At 41.5% G+C, this 24,112-nt stretch overlaps 1 protein-coding gene across 1 annotated transcript; it reads right to left on the bottom strand.

The window, feature by feature from the left end:
- Nucleotides 1-5,677: 5,677 nt before the first annotated feature.
- On the bottom strand, nucleotides 5,678-14,581 carry Ca3 (carbonic anhydrase 3). Its single transcript, XM_021196395.2, has 7 exons — nucleotides 14,458-14,581; nucleotides 13,616-13,813; nucleotides 11,198-11,316; nucleotides 9,785-9,877; nucleotides 8,933-8,995; nucleotides 8,020-8,175; nucleotides 5,678-6,660 (listed from the first exon to the last, which is right to left on the bottom strand). Exons 1-7 carry the CDS (start codon nucleotides 14,489-14,491, stop codon nucleotides 6,541-6,543), a joined length of 783 nt encoding a protein of 260 aa, XP_021052054.1. The 5' UTR covers nucleotides 14,492-14,581; the 3' UTR covers nucleotides 5,678-6,540.
- Between the last annotated feature and the right edge of the window lie 9,531 nt (nucleotides 14,582-24,112).

The following is a 24,112-nucleotide window of genomic DNA, read 5'->3' as shown; positions in this document are numbered from 1 at the left end:
TGTCCTTTCCAATGGGTGCTGATATCTCTAGTAAACACTCCCCTGTGTTGCTGGCTATGCCCCTGCCTGATAAGCTCTCCTTTTGGTAGCAGCAGCCCAAATTAGCCTTTCTCTCATGGGATGCTCAGAGGCTGTCCTTCTCTTCCTGTTCTTTTCTCTTTCCTGCATCCAAGTAGTTTATTGATCTCGTTTAATCTCTTGTACTCTTGACACATAAGCACATTAGAAAAGAGTAGACTCATTCTGAGAAGAGACAATAAAGTCATGTGTGTATGTACTTGTAACATGTGTCTCCTATCCAATGCTTGCTCATGGAAAGGCATTGCTTCTAGCCACATCTTTTCTCTGAGCTCTTGTTTGTTCCCTGACTCCTCTGGAACTCTCCCTCCCTCCTGGGGCCCAATCTATGTTCTCTATCAATTAGGCTGCTAAGGACAAGAGGTTCAGCATACCTCACAATCTTGACAACAGGCCGTCTGAAGAAAACAAAGTAAAAGGGAGAGAGTAGGCTTTCTTTAGTGAAATGTCGTTGAAATGTTCTTTTCAAAGAAAAGAATTTACAGAAGGCAGCTAGAAACTTACAAATCAACCTATGAGCTAAGATGGATTACCTAACCTTCCCACACCAAAATAATCCTGCTTTCTCTTAATTAAATTTCTAAGGTCAAATTTCAGTTTTTATTTTTCCAAAATATACTCACCTATATTAAAAAAAAAATAAGGACTAAGATGGCCTTGTGTTGCATACCCAGGGTCTTACGCATCAAACAGGTTGAGTGGGAAAACCACAAGTTCAAGACAAATCTTGGTAATTTGATGCAAATGTGTCTCGAACTACAATAATAATAACAGAGAGGAGACAGGATGTAGCTTGTCGTAGAGTACGAGGCTGAAGACCAGTATCATACACACATAAGAAGGTATTGAGGAGTAATTATAAGTACATGAACATATTTGATAGTGTTTATCTGTGCTCCCTGTAGAGGGTCCATGTCCCCGAACTCCCTGTCTTAGTGGAGTGTACCAGGGAGGGTGCCTCCTGAATCTTCAAAAGCATTCTTTCCTCTGTTTTCTAACCACGAGGCAAAGATTAGACCAAGGAAGAAGATTCTTTATTATGTATATGGAATTGCTTTCACCGTCCTCACACCGAACTGGAAACAACCGGGGAACTAAAGTTACTACTGAAGAAATTAAGAGAAACTTCTAGAAAGAAAAGGAGCCTGAGAAGACAGAAGCATGGGTTGATGGTACAGATGTGGGCTACTGGAGCCTAATCCGTGGGCGCAATGCCAGCCCCTCTTCAGTGTGCCCACAGGAGGGCAGGTGTTAAAGCAGATAAATACCCTAGAACAGAATTCCATTTTATATCTCCTAAAACACATCGCTTCTTTACTGAGTTCAGTTTTCAATTTACAAGCAACGGACATTTGGATATATGTAAAACTTCTTTTTCCCATTCCTTTTCTTCATTAACGAAATAGGATTCTCCAATATTCTAAAACCTCTTTGACGCATCTCTGACCTTCAGACAGTGAGGAAGTAACTTTCACAGAAGCATTGACAAAGACCAGCACATGATATTTTACAAGTCTCACTTTGCCTCAAGTTCAAGTTCATACTGCTGTGAAACCTTGCAGTCCCCACTGTTCATCACACTCATCTCAACGCACACCAACCTTCATTTCACATAGAGACTTCAAGTACTCATGCTATTCCCATTAGTGTGTACAGAAAGAACTGTAGGCCCTTTACACTCACTGAACTGTGTGGAGCGTTTCTCTCTATTCTCTGGCCCTACTCTAACTTGGCCCTGCTGGGCTCGTACAATCACATCATCCTTGCCAGTTCCTCTAGGGCTCCATCCAGGTCTGTCCCTAGTGACCTGAGGTCCTGCTCTAAACTGCTCACAGAAAGGCAGAAGTGTGATTTCTATAAGCCTCGTACTTTCCAGCACTTCCATGTGTGTTATGCTTCCATGGGAATCGAGAGGCCTTCAGGGAGTGACCTCCCTTTAACGAATGTGTTTGGAACCGTCCAAATTTCAAAAGAGCACATGGATGGGATAGCGACTCACAGGCAAGTCAGAACAGAGAAAGTGTTTACTTTATGGGAAAACATATTTTCCCTGAGGTTTCAGGCTCCTCTGCCTGGGACTGATTCAAATACAAGGGAGAACCCGGTTCCCTGTTTACTGCAGAGCGACTTCTCAACTGGCTAAAATTAGCTTTTAGATCACTGGGCTGTGCTGCCGCAGTGCACCCTGTCCCCTGGGACTGTGCTGTTAGACTCACTCTGGCTGATCACCTGTGATTATCTACCTGACCGGGCTGTCACAGGTTGTACCTGCTAGGCATTCTCTCATCTGCAGAAGATAGATCATTAGCACTGGCAAACCCCTTGCTCCTGGATGTTCCGCTTAGACCTCCTGACTCCTCCGAAGCATAAATGCTTTCCTCCGGTGTGATTTGTACATACATCTGGCACCCACAGTCTAGGACATGCCTAGGCATGCTCAAAATTGATTTCACCACAGGCGTCTTTCTGCCTTCAGTATTAAAATGGATTATCCCCCCTCATGAAGCACCTTGGGGACCCTGTTTCATGACATTTGAAAAGCCAGTGTCAAAGAGAAACGAACATTATAACTCTTTGGCCTCTGCTCTCTGCCTGATTTTCTGGATATCAGTCTCGCCAATCACACATCTCCTACAGTAAGAACAGAGCTTCCAAAGCAGAAACTTCCTCAGGAAAAATTATTTAACCTTCCTCTAAACTACCTCTTAAGGCAAATGTGTTGGTTCAGTGTGACCACACTTTCCTCTGCTGCTTATTTGGCTTTTAAATATCATCACTGGGCCAACAGAGGGTAAAGTCTCCCGCTGCCAAGATTAAAGACCTAAGTTAGCGTCCTCAATATCCAGGTAGTAGAAGGAAAGAATCGACTCCTAAAAGTGCACGCACACACACACCACTGAACTACCTACCTAAGTGTACACACACACACCACTGAACTACCTACCTAAGTGTACACACACACACCACTGAACTACCTACCTAAGTGCACACACACACACCACTGAACTGTGTGATTTTTCCCATCCTTCTACATACAGAATAGAACTTTATATGCTCAGTGCTTATCAATCTCGCGGTCTAGTGAATGCTTCCCAGACAGCCTCACCTCCCCTTTTGTCAGCTAAGATTCTTAAGAATAAGTAAAAATCCTTCATCTTTTTGGTCTGTCATTATTAATAGATAATATTAAACCTGTAAGCAAAGGAAACATGGTGTCAGTTCAAAGAACTTTGAAAAACTTAGCAACTTAGACATTGACATGATTGCGACACAGGATGGCTTTAAGGACCTTTAATTTGCAACAGAGACTGTATCGCCATCTAGTGCCCAAAATGAAAATAACATGTAAACATGGTTAGGTCTTGCAATTTAAGTCTCACTCCCAAGGATTCATTTATTAAAATTCATTAAGTTTTCATACATTAAATATGAACTAAAATCTAGCATACAGGGTTGTTTATTCTTACTAATTTTATATTTTTATGCTAAATTATATACTATACATGCCCAGACTTCATTCTTATATTGAAGAATATCTAGTACTTGCTCGGCAGCACATATAGTAAAATTGAAGAATATCTGGAACTAATTTTCAGTAAATGCAGCTAATGTGTTATTGGACTATGAAGCTAATTTTTTTAGGTCAATTTTGCTTGTGTTGGTTGTTATTCTTGTATCTTAAGTACCTATTTATGACTGGTTCATCTCCATGAGATTTGTTTAATGACATAAATGGCCCCAGTTAGATGCTGAGAATTGTAGCTGTCTACACATACACTCTCTACGTAGAATAGTTCTCACTCATCTACAAAATGAGTCACTTATTTGAATTTTGAATGGCTTTACATTGGAATCCCCAATTCTACAATTTACAATTGTAGGAACGAGAAGGTATTTGCACCCCTCAGCCTCCCACCTGCTACCAGCCTCCATGCAGGCTTCCAGGCATGCCGTTATCTGAACATTAGGAAACACTTCGTTTACGTTGGCTTCTCCCCACTTTGAAATGCTAAGATACCTGCAGTGATGCCCAGAAGAATAAGGTTGGAGGGTTCCAGACCCATTTTAGATAGCAGCTCATAGCAAACTGCTCTGCAAGCTACAGAAGCCTGAGGTGCAATTGTTTGGAGGCCTGTACCCAATCTGAAAAATGATGGCCCCTTGAATGCAGAAGCATGTGTCTGTTTTCAATACTCCAAAAGACGTTTATTATGGCAGCAAACTTTAAGGGGCAGGGTGAGATGGGTGATTGTCGTGTGCACTGTTAACCACTGACAGTTCCGGCAGGCAGGGCACGGTGAAGTTTCTGCCTAAAGTCAATGAAATGATTTTCCAAGAAGATGTAAAATAAACTCAGATGAATAAAAGCAGTATTAATATTCAAAGTGCTGTGAGGTTCCAGAGGCTAAGCCTTCTTTGGACGCCTCTCTGTTCATGACATCATCTGTTCACCTAAACCTTGGAAAGTGGTTCAGTTCTTCTGGACACAGTTTTAAGTGCAATGCCCGTGGTGTAAATAGAGCCTATGCCCTCGTGGAGCACACCCACGAGGTCCAGGGAGAGAGCGTCCTCCAGCCTTGTCCAGCCAGGCACTAGAATAGTAGCCATTTCCAATCAGTGTGAGACCACGTGCTGCCCAGACATAGCTTAAATAATGGATACAGTCTTTATAGAGCCCTGAACATTACAAGCTAAATGCCCTGAGACAAGCAGCTTGTGTATTACCACTAATGATCAGAGCTCCACACCTCCTAATTTCAAGGGATTTAATTAACACATCCTCTTCACACTGACCAACCTGGTTTTGCCTCACCCAAGTGGTAATCTATTAAATAACTCCGGCCTCACAGGACTTTATCACATGGTCTGACTTCCAGTGTCTCAGGGCTCTCCTGACCCAGGACTGTTCTCACCGCCTACTGCCGGCCTTTTGTACAGTCACGCAAGAGCTGAAAGGTAACCACCTTTTGGCTGTACAACTGGACTTTGTGTTTAGAAATATTAAATGTATTAAAAGTCGATATGTGCCTTTCTGCACTGTCGGGACATGTCATCTTGTGGTACATTTTTTAAAAAGATGATATAAAAGGTTCTGTTATGCCTAAAAAGAGCACTAGCTTGTAGCACTGGCCTGGATTCCAGAGTCCTCTTCAACTTTGACTTAATGCTTTGGGAGCATTCACATGATGAGGTGGACCAACACCCACTGCCCAGGCTGGCAGCTTGTTCTGACTCCCTTACCAAATTGCCTTGCCCTCGGAAAGATAAATACTGAGTATCTCCTTTCATAAATAAAAATTAGAATTAAAATGATATGTGTTAGACATATAGGGAGTTGTGAAACTAGAAAAGGGATCATGGAGGGGAGAAAGAGAGATCTTAAAGGAGAAGGACAATGGAATTCCTGTGATATTAAAACAGAGGAGGGGACTCAGTGGGAAGCTGTCACCAGGAGAGGGCAGTGATTGAGGGCTGAGTTATAACTAAGCGTAATTACTAACACGAATGACACTGCCACAGTGAAGCTTGTCACTTCATATGCTACCTTAAAACAAGTGACTTACTCTGAATTTTCAGTTTAAGAAGAAGATACACATTCTTTTCATTTGCATTCTGTCTTTATTGTTTCTGTGATCAACGCAAGCTCTTGGCTTCAGTGTTGACATTCCCTCCTTCCTGTCCCAGGAACCAGTCATTCCAGCCTCCAACTCAAAAGACACCAGTCACAGTTGGTTTTTTTTGTTTTGTTTTGTTTTGTTTTTTGTCTTGTTTTGTTTTTAATAGGCATGCAAAGATTAAAGTAGTGAAATAAAAAATAAATGGCCCTACTTTGGGCAAAGAAAATCATCTTTATGAAGAAGAAATTTAAATGCTGGATCAAACATTTTAAAACACCTGGCCTTATGGGTGTGTGTTTTATAGGTAATTAAAACCAGGCAAACTTGGTAGTAGGCAACTTTCTAACAAGTGATGGAGTATCGCTGGTAGTATTTGAGGTAAAACGCATTATGAATGCAGTTTTTGAGATCTACAATGATGTGAATTTGTGCTTTCACTTAAGTGTGGTTAGGTCGGCAAACTCCTCTATACCCACATACATAGCATGGGCCCATCACTTCTGTAGTGTCCATAACTCAGCCTGAAAACAGGAGCGCTGAGATTCTGAGAAGTGTGATATGCTCAGTGAGCCACTGTTCTCTAGCATTATCTTTTCATCTATTTCTTCTTCACAGAATTCATACTAGAAATAATAATTTTTTAAAAGAAAAGGTGGCTATTAAGAATGTTAGGTGTGAAATTCATGTTACTGGGTTAGATCATGTCAAAAGGCACTGCGGTTTCATGTGCCTCCTTCTCTTCGTCTAGGTGTTATAGGATAGCTCGGAGCAGAGAGCACCAGGAGGAGGCAAGCGGGCTCTTCACGGGCAGAATTTCTTGCCCGAAGAGGGCAAGCCCAGAGCCTTACTTGAAGGAGGCCCTCACCACCCTGCCCTTGACCGGCTGAGGAGGGCGCCAATTCCCCACCAGAGGCACCGGGGGCTCATTCTCTGCGCTGGCGAACAGGCTTCGCAGCTTGGCCATCTGCAAGAGGAAGCCGACTGTTAGAAACCACAGGCTTTCTAACTGGGCCAGACAAACCACAAACCAGGCTCCAGGGATAGGTCCTGAGTTTGCAAGCCCCAGTTCATAACACAGACGTTTTCTTACATCCAGAATTCCCTGCTCTCAGAATTATACCTTTCACACCAGAGTTCAGCATGAAGTATATATACATAGGGGGGGGGGATGGGGATGTATCATATGCCTGAAAGTAAGAAAAACTTCAATAGGCTCCCATGGTGTAATCAAGTCAAGTGTTTATGGAACTACATTTTAAAGGACTAGAAAGAAATGAAAATCGGGCTATACGTTAAACTGTGTACTATTTTTTTCTTAAGGGATCAGAAAATGAGAAATTCTCATAAAAATATTATGTCTTGGTAGTCGAGATGGTTCACTGTGTACAGGTGCTATGGCCATGCCTGACAACCTGAGTTCGATGCCCAGAGCCCACAAGGTGGAGTGCTACAAGCTGTCCTCTGAACACTGGAGGCAGACTGTCAATGTTAAAATATATTATGCTCCAGCACTAAATCTTCTTTCAGTTTTCCCCCTTTAAAAATTGTCATTCTACTTTTAAAATCTTTATACCAATTAACAAGACTATTAAAGCTGCATCTTGTTTTGTTTTTTTTTTTTTTTTTTTTTTTTTTTAAATGTTGGTTTGTTCTTGGGTCCACCCTGGAAGAAGCACACAAGCTGCTTTCTTAAGCCAAAGAGTCAGGCTGGTAAACGGATTTTACTGTGAGACATCTTGTTCCGGGTTGTGAGCCCTGTGGGGTTCACTTTAACCATGTTCTCCATGTCCACACCCATTTAGCTTTTCTTGAAGTCGTGCCTTGTAAGTATTGCCAGCATATTCTTTAGATAAATGGAAGTAAGGGGGGGGTGGTGAAAGAGAAGCTAGGAACTCGTGGAAGTAGACAGGCTGGGCCTGCGATGAGAACTTTGTACTTGGTTGCCCTTGTGAAGAAATAAGTTTTGTTTTTTGAGCCTCAAGTTCTTTTTTGGAAAAAAATCTAGAGAAATGCAACATCCCTCAAAAGATGTCTTGCTAAGTCATTTCTGCACCTCTCTCCTCAGGCCTGAGTTTGCTACCCCGTCTCCTAGCCAGTCTTCACTCATACTAATGAAGGAAGTTCATGGGTTCATGGCGCTTATGGGATTGTGTTATCCGACTACCCTTGGGAAGCATCCTTGAACTGAACTTAACAAGCTGAGTGTTTTTCTACAGGCCAAACTGTGAGACATCTTGAGGATCACGCCACCAGTCTGGCTCTCAACATCTATTTGCCGTCTGCAGTCCCCAGTTCACACGCAGGGCTCTGCAGTTGGGCTCACCTGGTCTGAGCTCACAGTCATGGGCTCCTTGAGCAGCAGCCACACAATGCACTCCTCGCAGGGCGGCGTGGTGAAGGAACCGTGGTAGGTCCAATAGTCCCGGCAAGCAGGGAACAGGCACGATGGGTCGAAGTGTGTAAAAGGAGCCTCCTTGCCCTGGAAGACACCAAGCAGGCTCTCTAAGCTGGCGCGTGCACCAAGCGCCCCCTAGAGGCCTCATCTAGTCATTCACGAGAACTGATTTCAAAAGACAAAGGGAAAGCAGACATTTGAATAGGTTCAGGCCCTTCACTAGTAAACCACAGGTGAAAAGGAATCTGCTCGGTGTTCAAACTTTATCTGTAATAGTCAGTGTAATATGTTATGCCTTGTTTACACGGTGGGTGGGGCTGAGAGTCTGCCCTTTCTCCCAGAGGAGACTCAGACTGGAGTAGAATTACTTCTTGGAAGTTTGATGTTTGTGTACATGCCATGCTTAGAATACTTACTTCTAGTATTACACCTAAAAGCAGCTCCTTAGAACATCAAAGACAACTAAAATGTGTCTATTAGTTACAAGAGTTTACTGTTAATATTTAAAATATGTGGGGCTACCAGGAAAGGACAATACGAGGATCGAGAGAGTGACTGTGCCTGGCCTGAAGAGCCTCAGCGATCCTGTGCCCACTGTGGTAGGAGAGGGGCAAGCAGGCCCTGGGACCTATCACTTTCTTCCTAGGGAAAGTCCTTATCTGACAGGCTGACTAACAATTGAAATAACAGCTGTGACAGTGCGCTAAGGTCTCAGCCCCAAACAAATTTGCTTTTGTTTGCAACGTAGGGTATCCATCAGACAGTGACAGACTCTACCTGAAATTCAAAATGACAATTAATATTGTCTTAGATTTGCAGAGGGAAAATGATTCGCCCTTACCTTAGTCTTAATTTTGTCCAGGGCATCAAGAAGAATCTGAAACTCGCCTTTCTCCCGTCCTATCTGTAAAAAAAAATGACATGAAATGAGATATTTTCCCCTCTGCCATAATTGAAGATCATCTTAAAACTGATTTGACCCATCCACATGTAATCAGCATTTATGTCTTCCATATTCTCAGGTTAAGCCAAATATAAGTTTATTCACCCTGAAAGATTGTAGAGTATATAGTTTCTGATCTAAATTTGGATTTCAGTTCTCTGAAGTGCAAAACCACAAAATTACATGTTGTTCCTTGACCCTCTGCAAAGTCATCCCATTCTTTAAAAGAGTAAAAGCTGAGCACACTTTGTATCCACAGCCACACCCACTGTCTTTTTTTCTCACAGTCAGTGAATTCAGAACCTAGAACAAACTAGGTCACTTGGAAAGAAAAAAGCCGGATTTTCACTGCAGGCTCAAAATTCAGATTGGGTTACGATGAAGTTCACGTGTTAATGACACTAAGTCCACTTTAAACCAGGGTTGGCTGAACAACACACACATTGCTTCTGCCACCCTAGTCTGAGATCCTGTGGGTGGCGGCCTCCCTAAGCCAAGGAGAGGTCTAGCCAGGCGCCTGGCATCACACGTTCCCAGTACTGGTTTTCTGGTTTCCACTGTGATGGAAATAGAGTAGTGGAGAAGGAAAATGAGCACATGTCAACCTTTGCTTTTGCTTTGGGAAGCTTTGAGTCTTTACCCTCACACATGCCTCAAACCTAAGGAGAGAATGGAACATATGGTCTCCTAAACATTAGAAAGGGAATACATTCTGAACGAGAGAAAATTGGTATCAGTTGTCTACTTCACCTTCAGAAAAATGCCAACCACAGCAATTCCATCAGGCTGCTTCAGCGCCTCTCCGAAGGTGTTGTACTTTGGATTCCAGTGAACCAGGTGAAGCTGCAACCACCAAACACATGTTGTGAGATAAATCCTGCGATATGGAAATGGGCACTATTATCCACAAGAGACACAAAGGTGTGCAGTCTCAGGGTTGTTATTGAGCATCTTCATGGAAGTTGATGAAATTCTAAATATTAATAAGCAATACTTTGGTGACATTTCAGTAGTTCAGATTAAGAAAAATGTACGGAAGCTCCTGTCTCTGCGTAGACAGAGCTCCAGTGTCTGGCTTATCTTAATTTGGGATGTGAGCATAGCTTTAACAATCAAGTTGTCCACATAGAGTTACTTACAATAGCAAGAAATAGTTCATAGCTGCTAAAATGTTATATTCAAGTTCAAAAACATGTGATAATTCCAGACACAAACATTGTACTCAAAGGCTTTTCTACATTTGGAAAAAATTAGCCTGGACTTTCTCTAGTGGTGGAGGAAAACTCTAGCAGAAAGACATCCCTAATAATCTATCGCTCTTTACCCTAGCTCTCTAGATTGGCTGTAGAGAAATGGCTACACCCTCCTAAATGTGCCCGATCTCTTCTAACGTGGAAGCCAACATGGCCAGGCCTGGTCAGGACTTGGAGTTTCTTTGAGTTTACTTAGCCACCAGCTAAGTGGCCAAGGACGCCCCGAGGGATCAGATACAGTGTGTTGCCACATCCACATTTCTGTCCCACCCCAGTGCCAATCACCATCTGCCTTGGAAAAGACCAAAGCAGAAAAAAATGAAATTTTGTTCACTTCTCGTCAATGCTAAATAGACCTGGCTTCCTAATGAAAACGGAGGAGACCTGTCTTATTCCACTTGCAAATTATTGCCTTAAATGAGATGCATATGTGTATAAGCATACTTCCTTAAGCAAGTCGAAGGTAAGACTTGTCTGTAATTACTGGAAGCTGTTTTTGAAGCACTACATATACTCATAAGAGTGGTATCTGGAACTAGTTTGTACAAAGAATACCAAGTCCAGCAACTCGGCCTCTGTTATATAACCCTCAAGTGCATCAGCTGCCAATTTGTAACATTGTACGTAAGGAGCTAATGCACACAGGTGCTCCACAGGAATTGGCTTCCTCATTGTTCTGGTTCTATTCAAGCCTATGGTCCATTTCTCAGTGTAATCTGGGGAATACTCACGGAGGATGCTAACCCACTTCCCCACTTCTCTCTGACCTAGGATGTTTGATGGCTTCACTATATGTTAAAGCTAAAATATCTTCAGTGAGAGGCTTGAAGCAGAAAGGGTTGTGTGCTTGTTTCTAACCTTCCCGTGTTGACTGTTAGAGACCTAGAGTGAATGGAGCAGTTCCTCCTACCTCAGCAGCATATTTCACTCCGTCCACGGTGTGCTCAGAGCCGTGGTCATCAGAGGAGCCCCAGTGAAGATGGAATTGGCGAAGTCGGTAGGGTCCAGAGAGAGGACCACCCCTCAGCACTGCGAGGAAAACAACGTGGTGAGTGGTGAGTTCAGTGTGCCTCTGCAGAGCCCTGTCTGAAACAAGCACTCATGAAACAAGTCTTAAAACATGACTCTGTGGGTAAAAGATGTCACCATCTGGGAATACGGAGCCATTCCCACAGTGCTTGTAACTTGAAGTCAGAATATATCAAAGTAAGGATTTTCTTTTCCTTCTTATTTTTGCTTGCATGCCTTGTCATTTTAACACTCTAGAAAACAAATTAAAGCAGCAGAGGTACTATGAAGGCCCTGAGGACAGGTTAACAGGGCAGTACTGTTGGGAAGAGCCTCTCATTTGACAGGACTTAGGTACCATTCTGAAGTCACACCCTCATAGTTGTGTGATCTCAGGCAAGACGCTCAACTTCTCTGAACTGGTCTTTGAATCTCTGAGAAGGTGATAATAATCCCACACTTTGTGAGCCACTGTGAGGATTAACTGAGATTTAAGCTCATCTCACAGTGCTCCTGTCGGGGACCATGGAGCAGGCAGGAGTTCCTTTTTCAAGTCCCACTTTTAGTTGTGTTTTTCCTTAGATGACAAGTGAGAACCCTGATGCACATCTGCTTTAGACTGTGTCTACTCAAGTCAGATGGGACAAAAGTTCAGGAATTTTCCCAGGAAGCTAGTCAAGGTGGACGGCTCTATATGATCATTCTTGGGCATTAGTTTGGGCTTGTAGAGCACTTAGCTTAATTTCCCATGTAATTTGGTCTCAATTCCTTCTGCCTAGAGAGTAATTTAAAGGTTCAGATATCTTCCCAAGGATGATGAAAATAGTACAGAAATTCTAAAATCAAGATATAGCAAGGTAGGTCCAATGCAAATCGCATTGTAATGGCAGCTGTTTTAGAAAGTTTTGTCTTCTCTCAGTGACACAGGAAACCCCGCATTGCAGACTTAAGCAGTAATTTTAGGCTTGAACCAGCTTGATCATATGGAAGGGAAATAGTTTGATTTTTTTTTTTTTTGTAGTTCCCTGTTCAATCACTCGGAATAGCTATGATTTGGATGTGAGTCTCATTCATTTACTTAATTACTATTAATTTATTAGTAATTATTAGTTTAGCTCATTGTTAATTATTTATTATCAATCTATTAGTTTTCGAATTATTAAATCTCTAACATTCAACTATTTTTCTTTTTAAAATGCTATTTCATGTGTTTTGGCTTGGTGAGTGAGTGATACTTTTATTTCATTTCTTTTTTTTTTTTGTTATAGTTTGATTTTTTGTTTTTTGGTTTTTTTGTTCTAAATGACACTTCAGCTTTTAAGTCAAAGAAAAACTGGGAAAGAGTAACGTGTAACAATAGCTCAGGAAGTAGTAAGCTTTTGCACGCTTCCTACCCTGGAAGGGAGGAGTTGTCTGTCACTCTATCATTATTTCTTATGACATCACCAGAATGGCCATTCTTGTTCATCAACAAAGGATATTTTTAGTTTAATGAAGAATGTGGTTCTAGGAAATTGCATTCTTAATTACTAAAGACTAATTCTCACTTAGATTTATTTGCAATGAAGTAATGCTTTTTTTTTTTTTTTTTTTTGACAGAGTTTTACTCTATAGCCCAAGCTGGCTTGGAACACATTAGGAACACAAAGGTCACCGCATATTTGTGGCAGTCCTCTTGCCCCTGCCTTTCTGAAATTTTGAATTATTTCAAATTAGTATTCAAATATTCAAAGTATTTCAAATTAGTCTTATTTTATTTTACAGATCAGTTACTAATGTAGGTTAAAAAATAAAACCTCCCATGAATGTTTCAATTCCACACTAACATTGACCCAAGAAAAAGTGGTCACATACATCAGAAACAGTCACCACAAAGATACTTCCTGAAGCCAGGCCATGTTAACTCACACAGGTGCGTCCTACCAGCCACCAGGAAAGAGAGGACCCATTTTATTTCTTTCATCATGGTGAAACCTGTTCTCCATATCACCAGGAACCATAAAAACATTGTCTCTCAGTGGTCAGAAAGTCCATGGGGACTCCCTGCCCTTCCCTCGGGATGCATACTTTGTCTCTAGAGTGTTTTGCTAATTTTTAGCTTGGGCATGTGGCCATTTTGCAGCAACGAGAGGATGTGACATTCCTTTTCATTGTGTGAATATAGTTCTCCACAACTAGAGCCAAGTCTAAAGTCATCTCCATTTCAGGGATAAACTTCTCCCTCTTCCCATAATTCTGCTACTGTGTCACAAATTGCATCTTGCCATTAGATACTGAAACACCCCCCCCCCCCGTGACCCTGCCGAAGTGCTATACTTACTAGACCTGTCATAGGTATCATCAAACACAACTCTGCAGGTCTTCCCATTGTTCAGGATGGTCTTAGCAGAGCCAGGATCATAAGATGCTGACCAGGGCTGCAGAGAGGGGTCATGTTTGATGTCTTTAGTATGCAGTTCAATGGGTGACTGGTTGTCCCCTTTGGCAATTGGATAAAGTTCATGCCAGTGATCAGGACCTAGGAAGTAAATGAAAGGGAATTTATTCATTTAATAGTACAGCATAGTGAACTATGCCAGCAAAGTATACAGAAGTCAAAGAGTGACGACAGAAAGGTCTCTGGTTCAGATTGAGCAACACAGCACTTTGATTTCAAGCCTCTTTAGAACCCTGCTTACCTATGCTCAAAGAGCTTTCCAATCTCTGCATTCCCTCCCCTGGTTTGAGAATCACGTAGCCAGAAAAGCTTATCTTTGAAGTGAATCACAGATTGATCATATATTTTTGGAGTACTTTGCAGCTTGGGAGGGATATTTTCTTCTTTTTCCCCAATGCTGACTTGATCAAAGTAAATATTGTTACCGGACCCCAAGCTCAAAGAGGCCAAGTGCTCACTGCTCAGTTTCACAGAATAAATTCAGCTGGACCTGACTTCAGGCTGAGTGACTTCTCAGACACATCATCGGACCTTAAGCTAGTTATAGTGAGTATGTCTCTGAGCTTCAGTTTCCTCCGTGGTAAGGAAAACAGTGAGTCGTGTTAAAAAGACCAGCAGCATGGCACACCAGAAAGCTCTCAGTATACGCTAGTTCTTAACGATTCCTCCCTGCACATCTGTGCAATGCAGGCAGGCACACCCTGTAGTGTCCTGGTCCTACTCACCATTGTGGCTGGCGTAGCCCCACTCCTTAGCCATGGTCTCCTTTCGTGTTTCTCAGCGCTGGACAGCTCCTGCTCTTTCTTGCTCCTGCTGTCCGGCAAGGTCTCCAAGAGTCCCCTCTTTTATATAGGTCTCCTGCAGTGTGCATGGCCTTATTAGGTCAGCGGGTGAGGCAGGGGGCTAAACAGGATTGGGGTGGTACTCGGAAGGCCGGGCGGGAGAAGCCAATGAATTACAAGAGCTGGACAGCTGTCCCGGTGAGAGGGTGGCAGGAGGGGGCAGGGAGGAGGCACGGAGGGGGACAGAGCCCCTCCCCCTTCTTGGCTCTCGCAAGAGCCCTGGCTGCTTCCTCTGTTCACTTTGCAGGCTACCAAGCAGCTGAGCTTTCTAAGATCTCCCGCTTTGGTAGTGCTGGTTCCCTCCAGTTTTCATGCACTTGGGGATCTAGAGGAGCAGCCAGCCCGGGCTGCAGTCATAGGTGTTACTTAGCAACTAAAAGTTGCACCCATGGCTCTTGCAGCCTCTCTCGGAAGACTTTTACCTCAGAATGGAGGACCTGCTGCAATCTCTGGACGCTGGGGTTCCTTTCCCGGCAGGAATCCGGTTAGGATGAAAAGAGCTCGGATCCTCTGACTAGTGCGTGATTCTCCTACGGAAAACCTGTAAAAATCTGGGAATAGAGATGAGGAGGAGTCTGGGACTGCCCGCTTTACAGTCCCGATATCCTTAAAGGGATGAGTCTGTGAGGTAGACCGCCTAGGCTTCACACCAGTCTAGCTTAGTTTATCTAGTACGACTCCCCGGAGCACAGCACGGGATCCCTGGCCAGGGAGGGACTCTGCACCCCAGCCTCAATCAGCAGCAGTCTGGGACAGAGCCACAGAGCTTTGCTCCGTCCATCTCAGGACACCAAGGATACCCGAAGCGTTGAAAGGGTACAGTCAAAAATGAGTACACTACATAAAAACTTCACTCTCTAAGACATAATTAGAGACAAGGAAAAAAAGGAAAAAGTCTATGAAATCGTTTTGGGGCCGGCTGGGCGGGGCGGGTGAGGGGGGAGCTCGTGTCTTTTCTCTCAGTTTTAATGTGTTTTGTAATACAATAAACCACATAAACAGATACTAAAGCTGGCATATCCCACTTGTGCATGACAAAGGTATAATTAGAAATATCTGGTTATGGCTCACATGAAAGAAGCCGGTATAATGGATGTTTGCAATTCTATGTATCTATTATGAAAAAAGAAAATCTTGTTTGGGCAAAAATATCTTGAGACCAGAAAGATACACCATATTTTGGAAATGTTTTGAACAATATCTCTGCAAGCATTTTCTTATAACTTTTACTTTTATAAAAGTTATAAAATGAAAATGACTTTTTCATTTTGCTTTTCCTTGTGGGTAACAAAACCTGAGAAGGAAATCTCTCATCATAGCAAAGACAGCTCATCAGCTCGGTATGTGGAATGGCTGACCACACTCAGAACCTGGACGCCAGGGGAGTCAGTCTCTAGGGTATTTTTGTGACTAGGGATCACTTGATCCACACAATAGCACTGTGGAATCAGGAACTCTCAGTTTGGAAGATCCAAGCAAACACAGAGAAACAAGTACTCTTAGCTTTAAGGGTATATGCATGCCGGGGGTTCTTGTTCACCTTGATGGCTGTTGCTGGGTGTGAGATTAATAGAGGTGCTTTGAAGTTACAGCCACATGACAGTTGGTGAGTAAACTGTAGTCTCATTCCATTCTCTCAACTGTGACACAAACTCTGACCTGGATAATCAGGAGACTTAAATCTTATAGTTACCAAGGTTTATTTGAAACTGAGTATTGAGGTAAAAAAAAAAGACAATGAATTATAAATGCAATCTAGTAATTCATAACTCTACCACTGTTTATGCCCAGAGTATCTTTTTAAATGCTTTATTTGCACCTTAACAATGTACATAGTGGGGCATATTTATAAAAAGACACTAGGTAGAATTTGTAACTAATTTGGATATAAGTTTGCAAACAGTACTTTGGACAAAATTAGGAAGGAAGGAAGGAAGGAAGGAAGGAAGGAAGGAAGGAAGGAAGGAAGGAAGAAAGAAAGAATGGAAAAAGGAAGAAAGAAAAAGAAAGAAAGGAAGAAAGAAAGGAAGGAAGAAAGGAAGGAGGGAAGGAAGGAAGAAAGAAAGAATGGAAAAAGGAAGAAAGAAAAAGGAAGGAAGGAAGAAAGAAAGGAAGAAGTAATTATACCTCATTTGAACTCATCTGCAAATAAATTTTTTCAAAAAAACCTGATCAGCAAATTATCATATTCATGGTACTGAGTTACTGCAGCTTACTTAACTATATATTTCAAAATTGCCTATCCTCAAAGGAAAAGATACTTCCAAATTGGGAATAAGACTTTTAGGCTTTAGGAGTTGGCTTGAATAGGACCAGTTAAGAGAATACATGTGGGAGAAAACTAGGAGAAAAGTAAAAGAGCTGTTCATAATTATCTCCTCCCATTCTCCCAGCAGAATCATGGGAAAGCTGATGCAGTGGGCAATTTTCTGGATTTGACTCCCCAAATGAGTGTATGCAGAGAAAGAGATAAGGGGGAAGAAAGGAGAAAAGTGGGTGAAGAAGAGCCCTTGGCAAAGTCAGCTCGATCATATTGTTAACCTGAATGTAAAATATTAAAAGTGATAACATTTAGATTTGTATTACCTTATTAAAAAAGAAAAACATGAATTAGGATTTGAAGTAGTTTTACAAATCGACTCAAATATTTTGTTTTGGAGCGTAAGTTTTTACTAACGTTTATTTTTATAGAATTTTTACAGAGTAAGTTCTAGGAGAGAAATGCAAAGAGAGGCAACAAAACTTACAATTTTCATAAAGCCATCTGACTGTGGTGGTCAGCCTCACTTTGGCTCTTGCCCTCCCTCTTCAGTGTCAGCTGAAGCTTGGCTAAGGATATGCTATAGAAAATGGCAGGCTTGGTTCCCAAGTCTGCTGCCAGTGACAGCTGAGTATTCTGGACCCATCTCCTCCTTGGCCACTGTTCTTGGCAAGGCTGGAGGAGAGCTGCCTGAGTGCCTACCCTAGCTGGGATATGTCAGGATGATCACTTTACTTGAAAGTGGGAGCGTGAGTCCCAGCACAAAATCCTCCCAGATCCACCAAGTAAGAGCTGGTCATCAAGGTCCATAAATTCAAATTGGTTTCTTCCAAACCAAAATGGTTACTTTCATAGTATAAATATAGTATATTAAATATACAGATACAATATATTATATACTATATTATATATAGCATATATAATAGATATAGTACATTAAATTAAAGAACAGTAAATGGCGGGAAATGATTGAATTTCATAATTTCTTAGGATCAAACATGAGTCATCAAGGCTTGTTTCTAGTAACTTAATGATGATGCTTGTTTACAGAACTTAACAGGTAGAGTCTTGTTTTGTGTGTTTTTTGTTTGTTCGATTGTGACTTTTCTGAAGGATTTAGGTAGCTGCTTGCCTACATTTTTGTTTGGTCTTAGGTACTTCCTATGGGAAACGGAGGAAATAGTGCCTATTACAAGGTTCTGTTGATACTTACATGACAATATATAAGGCAGTTAACAGTGATGTGTTCTTACAAAACCATCTATGTTTTTGTAGAGTCAATAATAAGTTTTGTAGAGCACAGTATGGCACTTGGGGGGGGGGGCGTGATTCAGTGGGCCCATGCCGAGGCATTCTTCCCCCTACCAGACTGGTCTAGTATAGAATAGTTTATTTAGGGGTATGGGAAGGGGAGTTGAGAATGGAGTAGAGGCAGCAGAGAAAGAGGACAGAGAAGAACACACACACACACACACTCACACACACACACACACACAGAGGGGGGGGGGACAGACAGACAGAGAGAGAGAGAGAGACAGAGACAGAGACAGACAGACAGACAGACAGACCAGACCAGTGTGAATACATGAAGAGAGAGGTAGGTAGGGGAAAAGGGTGTCAGAGGGAGAAGAGAGTCAGAGAGTCAGAGAGAGGAGAGGCCAAACAGTTTTTGTTTGTTTATGTATTTGTTTGTTTGTTTGTTTGTTTTTATAGCAAGCTGGACCTACCTGGATGTTTCTAGGTAACTGTTGGGCAGAGTGTAAAAGAAATTCCAAGAAACATAGCTTTGGATAGTAGAGTGAGTACTCAGCAAAATTAGTGTCTCTCCTTGATCAGTACATTTAGCATCTCTCTGCAAAGTCATCTTGTTGGCCATAAACAGTGCCTCCCTGGCATGATACAAAATGTGGGTGCTAACCCATAGACATCGTTACATTAAACACATGTCTTGAGTATATGAAATAAAAGTTGATACTCACAGCATTCACCCTTTCCTACAAACTGTCTTGCACTGCTTGGAGTAATCATGCTTCGGCCCTTTACTCCACAGAATCATAGCAAACCTTTCATCCACAGAGAGCCATTATACACAAAATGCCTTAATCTAACAGCTAAATGAAACTCTCGGCAATCCAATAATACCTAAAACTCATCTGAGGAGCTTTAAAAATATTAATGCTACTTGATGATCAGGATTTTTGTTTCCAGTGAAATTCATACCCTTAATGGAGTTTCAGGTATTTTCAAAGCAAGGTATGCATGTATCTACTGTCATGTAAAGTACTTTGCTTCCTGGGAAGTAAAATACATCAACCTCATTTCTATAGGAGCTAGAAGAACATTATCTTGATTCCCCTGATGGTACTCTTTGTATACTTCACAATACAAAGTATTGTGACCCTCGAATGATTAGATGCCTTCTCAGAGTAGCACTCATTCTTCTCTGGGTTCCTAACAATAAACAGTGTAATGCAATTACACTTAAAAATTAAAATGTTAAACTAATTTTTACTCTCATGTTATGAATTTAATTGAATATCTATTTAAAGAATTTAAGTATTAAACTGTTGGCTTTTAAATCGTAAATGCCATTCTGCAAGACATACCTGGGTGGGCCCCAAATCTAGAGCTGACATTCTAGAGGCTTAAGAAAAGACTTCTGTGAAGACTTGGCTCTGGACAGGCCCTTGGGAGGACAGAATCTGGGTAGAGGAGGACATGTGGCAATGATGAACAGTGTACACAAAACAGTTGTTTATGTGAGTGCCAGACTCACCACCAACAGCCACCCCCCAGAGAACTAGTCGGTCCTATGAAACCTGACCAATTCTCAAGAGGCAGCCTTAGCCCATGCATAAGCACAGAGCCCCAGGATGAAGTCACCTTCTCCTATTCCACACTTCCTAAAGGTTGCGCCACCCAACCCTACCTCATCGAGGATCAAGCTCCCAGCTCAGAAAGATCTGGGAGGCAAACAGCCTCAAAACACAACAGTATGTTGCAGACACTGGGATACTGGAGATTGAGTTTCTTCACCTTCCATGTAACAAATGGCACAAAATCATCTTCACTGACCATACTAAAGTGCTATTATTCATTTTTTTCTAAAATTTAATATTCAACAATAACAGGAATTTTCAATTGGGACAATGCATCTTATTACTATTTTATCCTGTTTACCCAAACACATAATGAAATTAAAGTCTATTCTTAAATGTTTTAAATGCTGAGTACTAATGTGGGATACTTTAATATCGTAAGAGTAAAAATAGTTTCTATAGAAATGTTATGCAGTATATCTCCATTTTTCTTCTTCATTTTAAGATAAATTTTTATTTTATGTTCCACAAGAAAAGAAAGTAATTTTAATCAAACTACAACCAAATGCTTTAAAAATGCTACCAATTATGTATTACTATTCCCTATACCTGTAAGACAAAGTTATGGTTAATTATATTTCATTGACTTAAGAAAGTTATTTAGACATTTTAAAACTTTATATTGATTCTTAATGAATTTCACATTACGCACCTCAATCACACTCATCTTCTCACTCCTTCATATCTGCCCTCCACTCTTGCAACCTCACCAAATAAAAACAAACAAATTAGAAAATAAAACAAAAATATTGCACTGTGGAAACTGCAGTGTGTCACAGTGTGTCCCACAATATCCCCTTTTGTCCACACATCTTCTCTTGCAAATGCTCATGGCAATGAGCCACTGGTCTGGTTTGAGGTCTCTGGCTTCTGTCACATCATCATACTGGATCCTCACCAGGACTCCTCTTAGTTACCCTGCTGTTTTCCTGTGTCAGTGAGACCCTGCAGTTTTGTATCTGTAGAACCAGCCCCTTCACTCACCCTAGCAGTTCATAGATAGGGTAGATGTTGGGGTAGGCCAACTCAGAGCTATAGGTCTGGGTCTGGGTGGTAGCTGAGGTGATCAGCCCTTCAGCTCTCCTGCCTGAGAGGCCACCAGGGCTAGCTCTACTTTGCTGTAGGCAAGTTAGGGTCTACTCAGCCCAGGTGCCGTAGCCAGTGAGAAGTGGCCAGATCTCATGACCCACTGGCCAGCCCTCCTGCCTGCTGCAAGTAGTGAGGGTGAACAGTAAGGAAGCAAAGGGCATCTCTCTCTCTCTCTCTCTCTCTCTCTCTCTCTCTCTCTCTCTCTCTCTCTCTCTCGGCCACAGCAGATGAGGGGCAGGGGCAGGGGCAGGCTAGTTCTCTAGCCAAAGGTAAGGGGTGGGGACAGCTCAGCACAATGCTTAGATATCAACAAGACCTTAGACAGTAGCCTAGATCAGGAAAATCTCCATAGCCTTTGATCATAACTCAGGCCATCAACATCAACACAGATCCCTGTAGGACCACAGACCCAGACTTGGCCCTTGGTGGCAGCCTAGGCCAGACATCACCATGGCCTTGCGTGGTTGCTCAGGCTCCTCGTGTCTACCTCATAGTCACCGAGTCTCCGTTTTCACCTTTCCCCACAGTGTATAAATTCCTCAGCTTCATTTTCTCTCCCATGTCTCCACCACAGAGGTACCCACAGAAGGCAGTTGGGTGATTTCTTCCAGTTCTATCTGGCTAGAGTGGGCATTTGCGTGTTTTCCTTCCAGCCACTCTGAGCCATGGGCTATTTGGACATTTTAAATTTTACATAGATACAAAAAGAAGCATATTTTTTGGAAAAATCATGTAATTTATTATTATAAATGACTGTTTGTTATTTTGTTTTATTCTATTTAGTTTCCTCCAAACCTATAATGTTTTTGAAAAATTAATTTCTGTTATATAATATTAAAAATGGCTATAAATTATAGGCAATTGAAATCTTAATTACAGATTAGCATATGATTTGATATTTAAATAACTAAACAAATATGAAGTCTTTAAGTGAATTTCCTCAAGCCAGACACTTATTTGTTAAAAAGTACCACTGTAAAGGAAATGCAACTGTGGCACGTAATGAGGTTAAGCTATGTAGTCACCAAGATACCTGTAGCATACACTTAAGTGTACAGAACACATAACAGGGACCAAGAGAATCTGCTATGAGAGCAACTAGCATCACTACCATTAAGTACTCAGTTTATCTAAGCTGTTCAGTTCACAACTGTACAATGAATGGTACAGTATCATTTTCTTGTGACCTTGAAAAGCACTAGGCAGCATGAATATTTACTAACACGAATTCCTGCATGACTAAAAGTATCCAAATAGGTCTCTATGAATGGCAATATCTAAAACATGTGTTTTGTTACATCTAGAATAAGTATTTTCTTGGAGACAATACAATGTGGGACTAAAATTTGTGATCTTTATGATAATAGTTCCATATCTGAATTAGCTGTACTAGAATGTGTTTTATTAGTTTATTTATTTTTTTATATTTTCATAGATCAGAAGTATTGTGAATTATGAGGACTTTAAGGAATTTAAAGTTGACACTAATTTTTTTCTTATACCAATTTATTTTAACCTTGAAATATAATAGAAGTTGACAGAAACAAAAGCTGGTTTTTATAATCTCATAATGCTAACTTATCAGAATGCCCTATTGATAAAGGAGCAGAACTGAATGAGAAGTACTTGTGTGGCATGCAAAAGTGAGTTGCAGTTCTTAGGACAGACAGGCAGGCCTAATGAGGCTCAGAAAAACAAACACACTCTGTCACATTCCATAGGCTAGAGCACCTAATTACTGTTAGGTAATATTTTTAAATGTCAACAAACGCGACAGTTGGAAAGCATGTCCACACTTGAGGGCCAAGAAAGTATCAATCAGACAAACTGAACCTGTAGGATACAGTGGGTGGGCTTGAAGTGGAAGGGGAGACCCTGCTGCAGAGAACAGTGTCCTGTGCTGGCTTGAAGCAGCTCTGTCCTGCTCTTTCCCTCCATTAGTCCCTCATTAAATGCTGAGGTTCTGTTGATATTAACCTTAAGAACAGTTTATCCCCCTGGACTCTATAAGAGCTTCAGTCCTCAAGAGTGGTAATTCTGATCAAATCAAAGGTTTTGAGTTTCACATAGTAGTCATTTGTTATTGACCTTAAAGACGTCCTTCTTTTCAGAAAGTACCAGGTACAAAAATCAAACAATTCACAAAGAAAGTTCTTCTCTGATGAGATGGGTGAACCTGGCTAGCTCTTCGGGCAGAAGTTCACATAAGAATTCCTTGCTCACAGCCAGGCTGATGCACAAGGTGTTTCCAAGATAAACAGGGCTAGACTCCCTGTTTGGCAGCCATTGTATTCAGACTCACAGCGCTTTCCTAGCCTATGCTGTCTTTCACACAAGGATCAGAAGTGAGGCTGAGAGGCACAGCTGGTCAAATCTTTCATCTTTGACTTAAGTCAAAGAATTGCCACCTTGATATCTGACTGAGAATGAGTGATGGTCATTGTTGACTAGGACTCAGGACTCTGCAAACAGTAACACTGCCTGCGCACACAGTGATGAGAGAAAGAAACAGCCACCTGGCCATTTTCCCCAGACACAAATAAAAATTGGCATAATCTCAAAACCGAATTAAAAAAAAAAAAGTATGTCTGATTCAAGTACAATCTTCATGTTTTTCCACTGTTGAAATTGTAGTACTTAAGCCTTTTGGAGTTCTCAAGGTCTTTTATAGAAGGAAAGTAAAGAGTATCTCTCTTTAATTATCCTAAAGGATAAACATAAATAACCTTTGATAGAGGAGTGGGAAAAAAAATGGTTGGAATGGCGAGATGGCTCAGCAGTTAGGAGCACTGACTGCTCTTCCAGAGGTCCTGAGTTCAAGTCCCAGCAACCACACGGTGGCTCATAACCATCTGTAATGGGATCTGACTCCCTCTTCTGTGTTACTTTTGTCTTCAAGATAAAATTTAACTTTAGGGATATTTATAACAATGTTTGATGATATTAAAAACAATGACTTCGTGGAATTTGCAGTGCGTCTGAAATCTTTAAAGAAAGAAATGGTTGTACCTATGAATATGTGTGAGCAAAAGCATATGCAGAGGGGGAGGGGAAGAGAGAGACAGAGACAGAGACACAGGGAGAGACAGAGAGAGACAGAGAGAGAAAGAGAGAGAGAAATTATGTAGCCTTTACCAAAAAAGAAAATGTTACCATTTGCAGACACACTGAGCGGAATCAGATTGTAACTGTGTTAAACCAAATAAGTAAGACATAAAAACAGGGAGACTGTATATACCACTTATATTAGGAAGCCCCAATATCTAAACCAACAGAAGTAGAGAACTGCTGAATGGGAGAAATATGGGAT

This window comes from Mus pahari, chromosome 4 (assembly GCF_900095145.1).
Source record: "Mus pahari chromosome 4, PAHARI_EIJ_v1.1, whole genome shotgun sequence".
Classification (NCBI taxonomy): Eukaryota; Metazoa; Chordata; class Mammalia; order Rodentia; family Muridae; genus Mus; species Mus pahari.
Note: the sequence above shows the minus strand (reverse complement) of the source record. Positions and strands in the feature narration are given on the sequence as shown.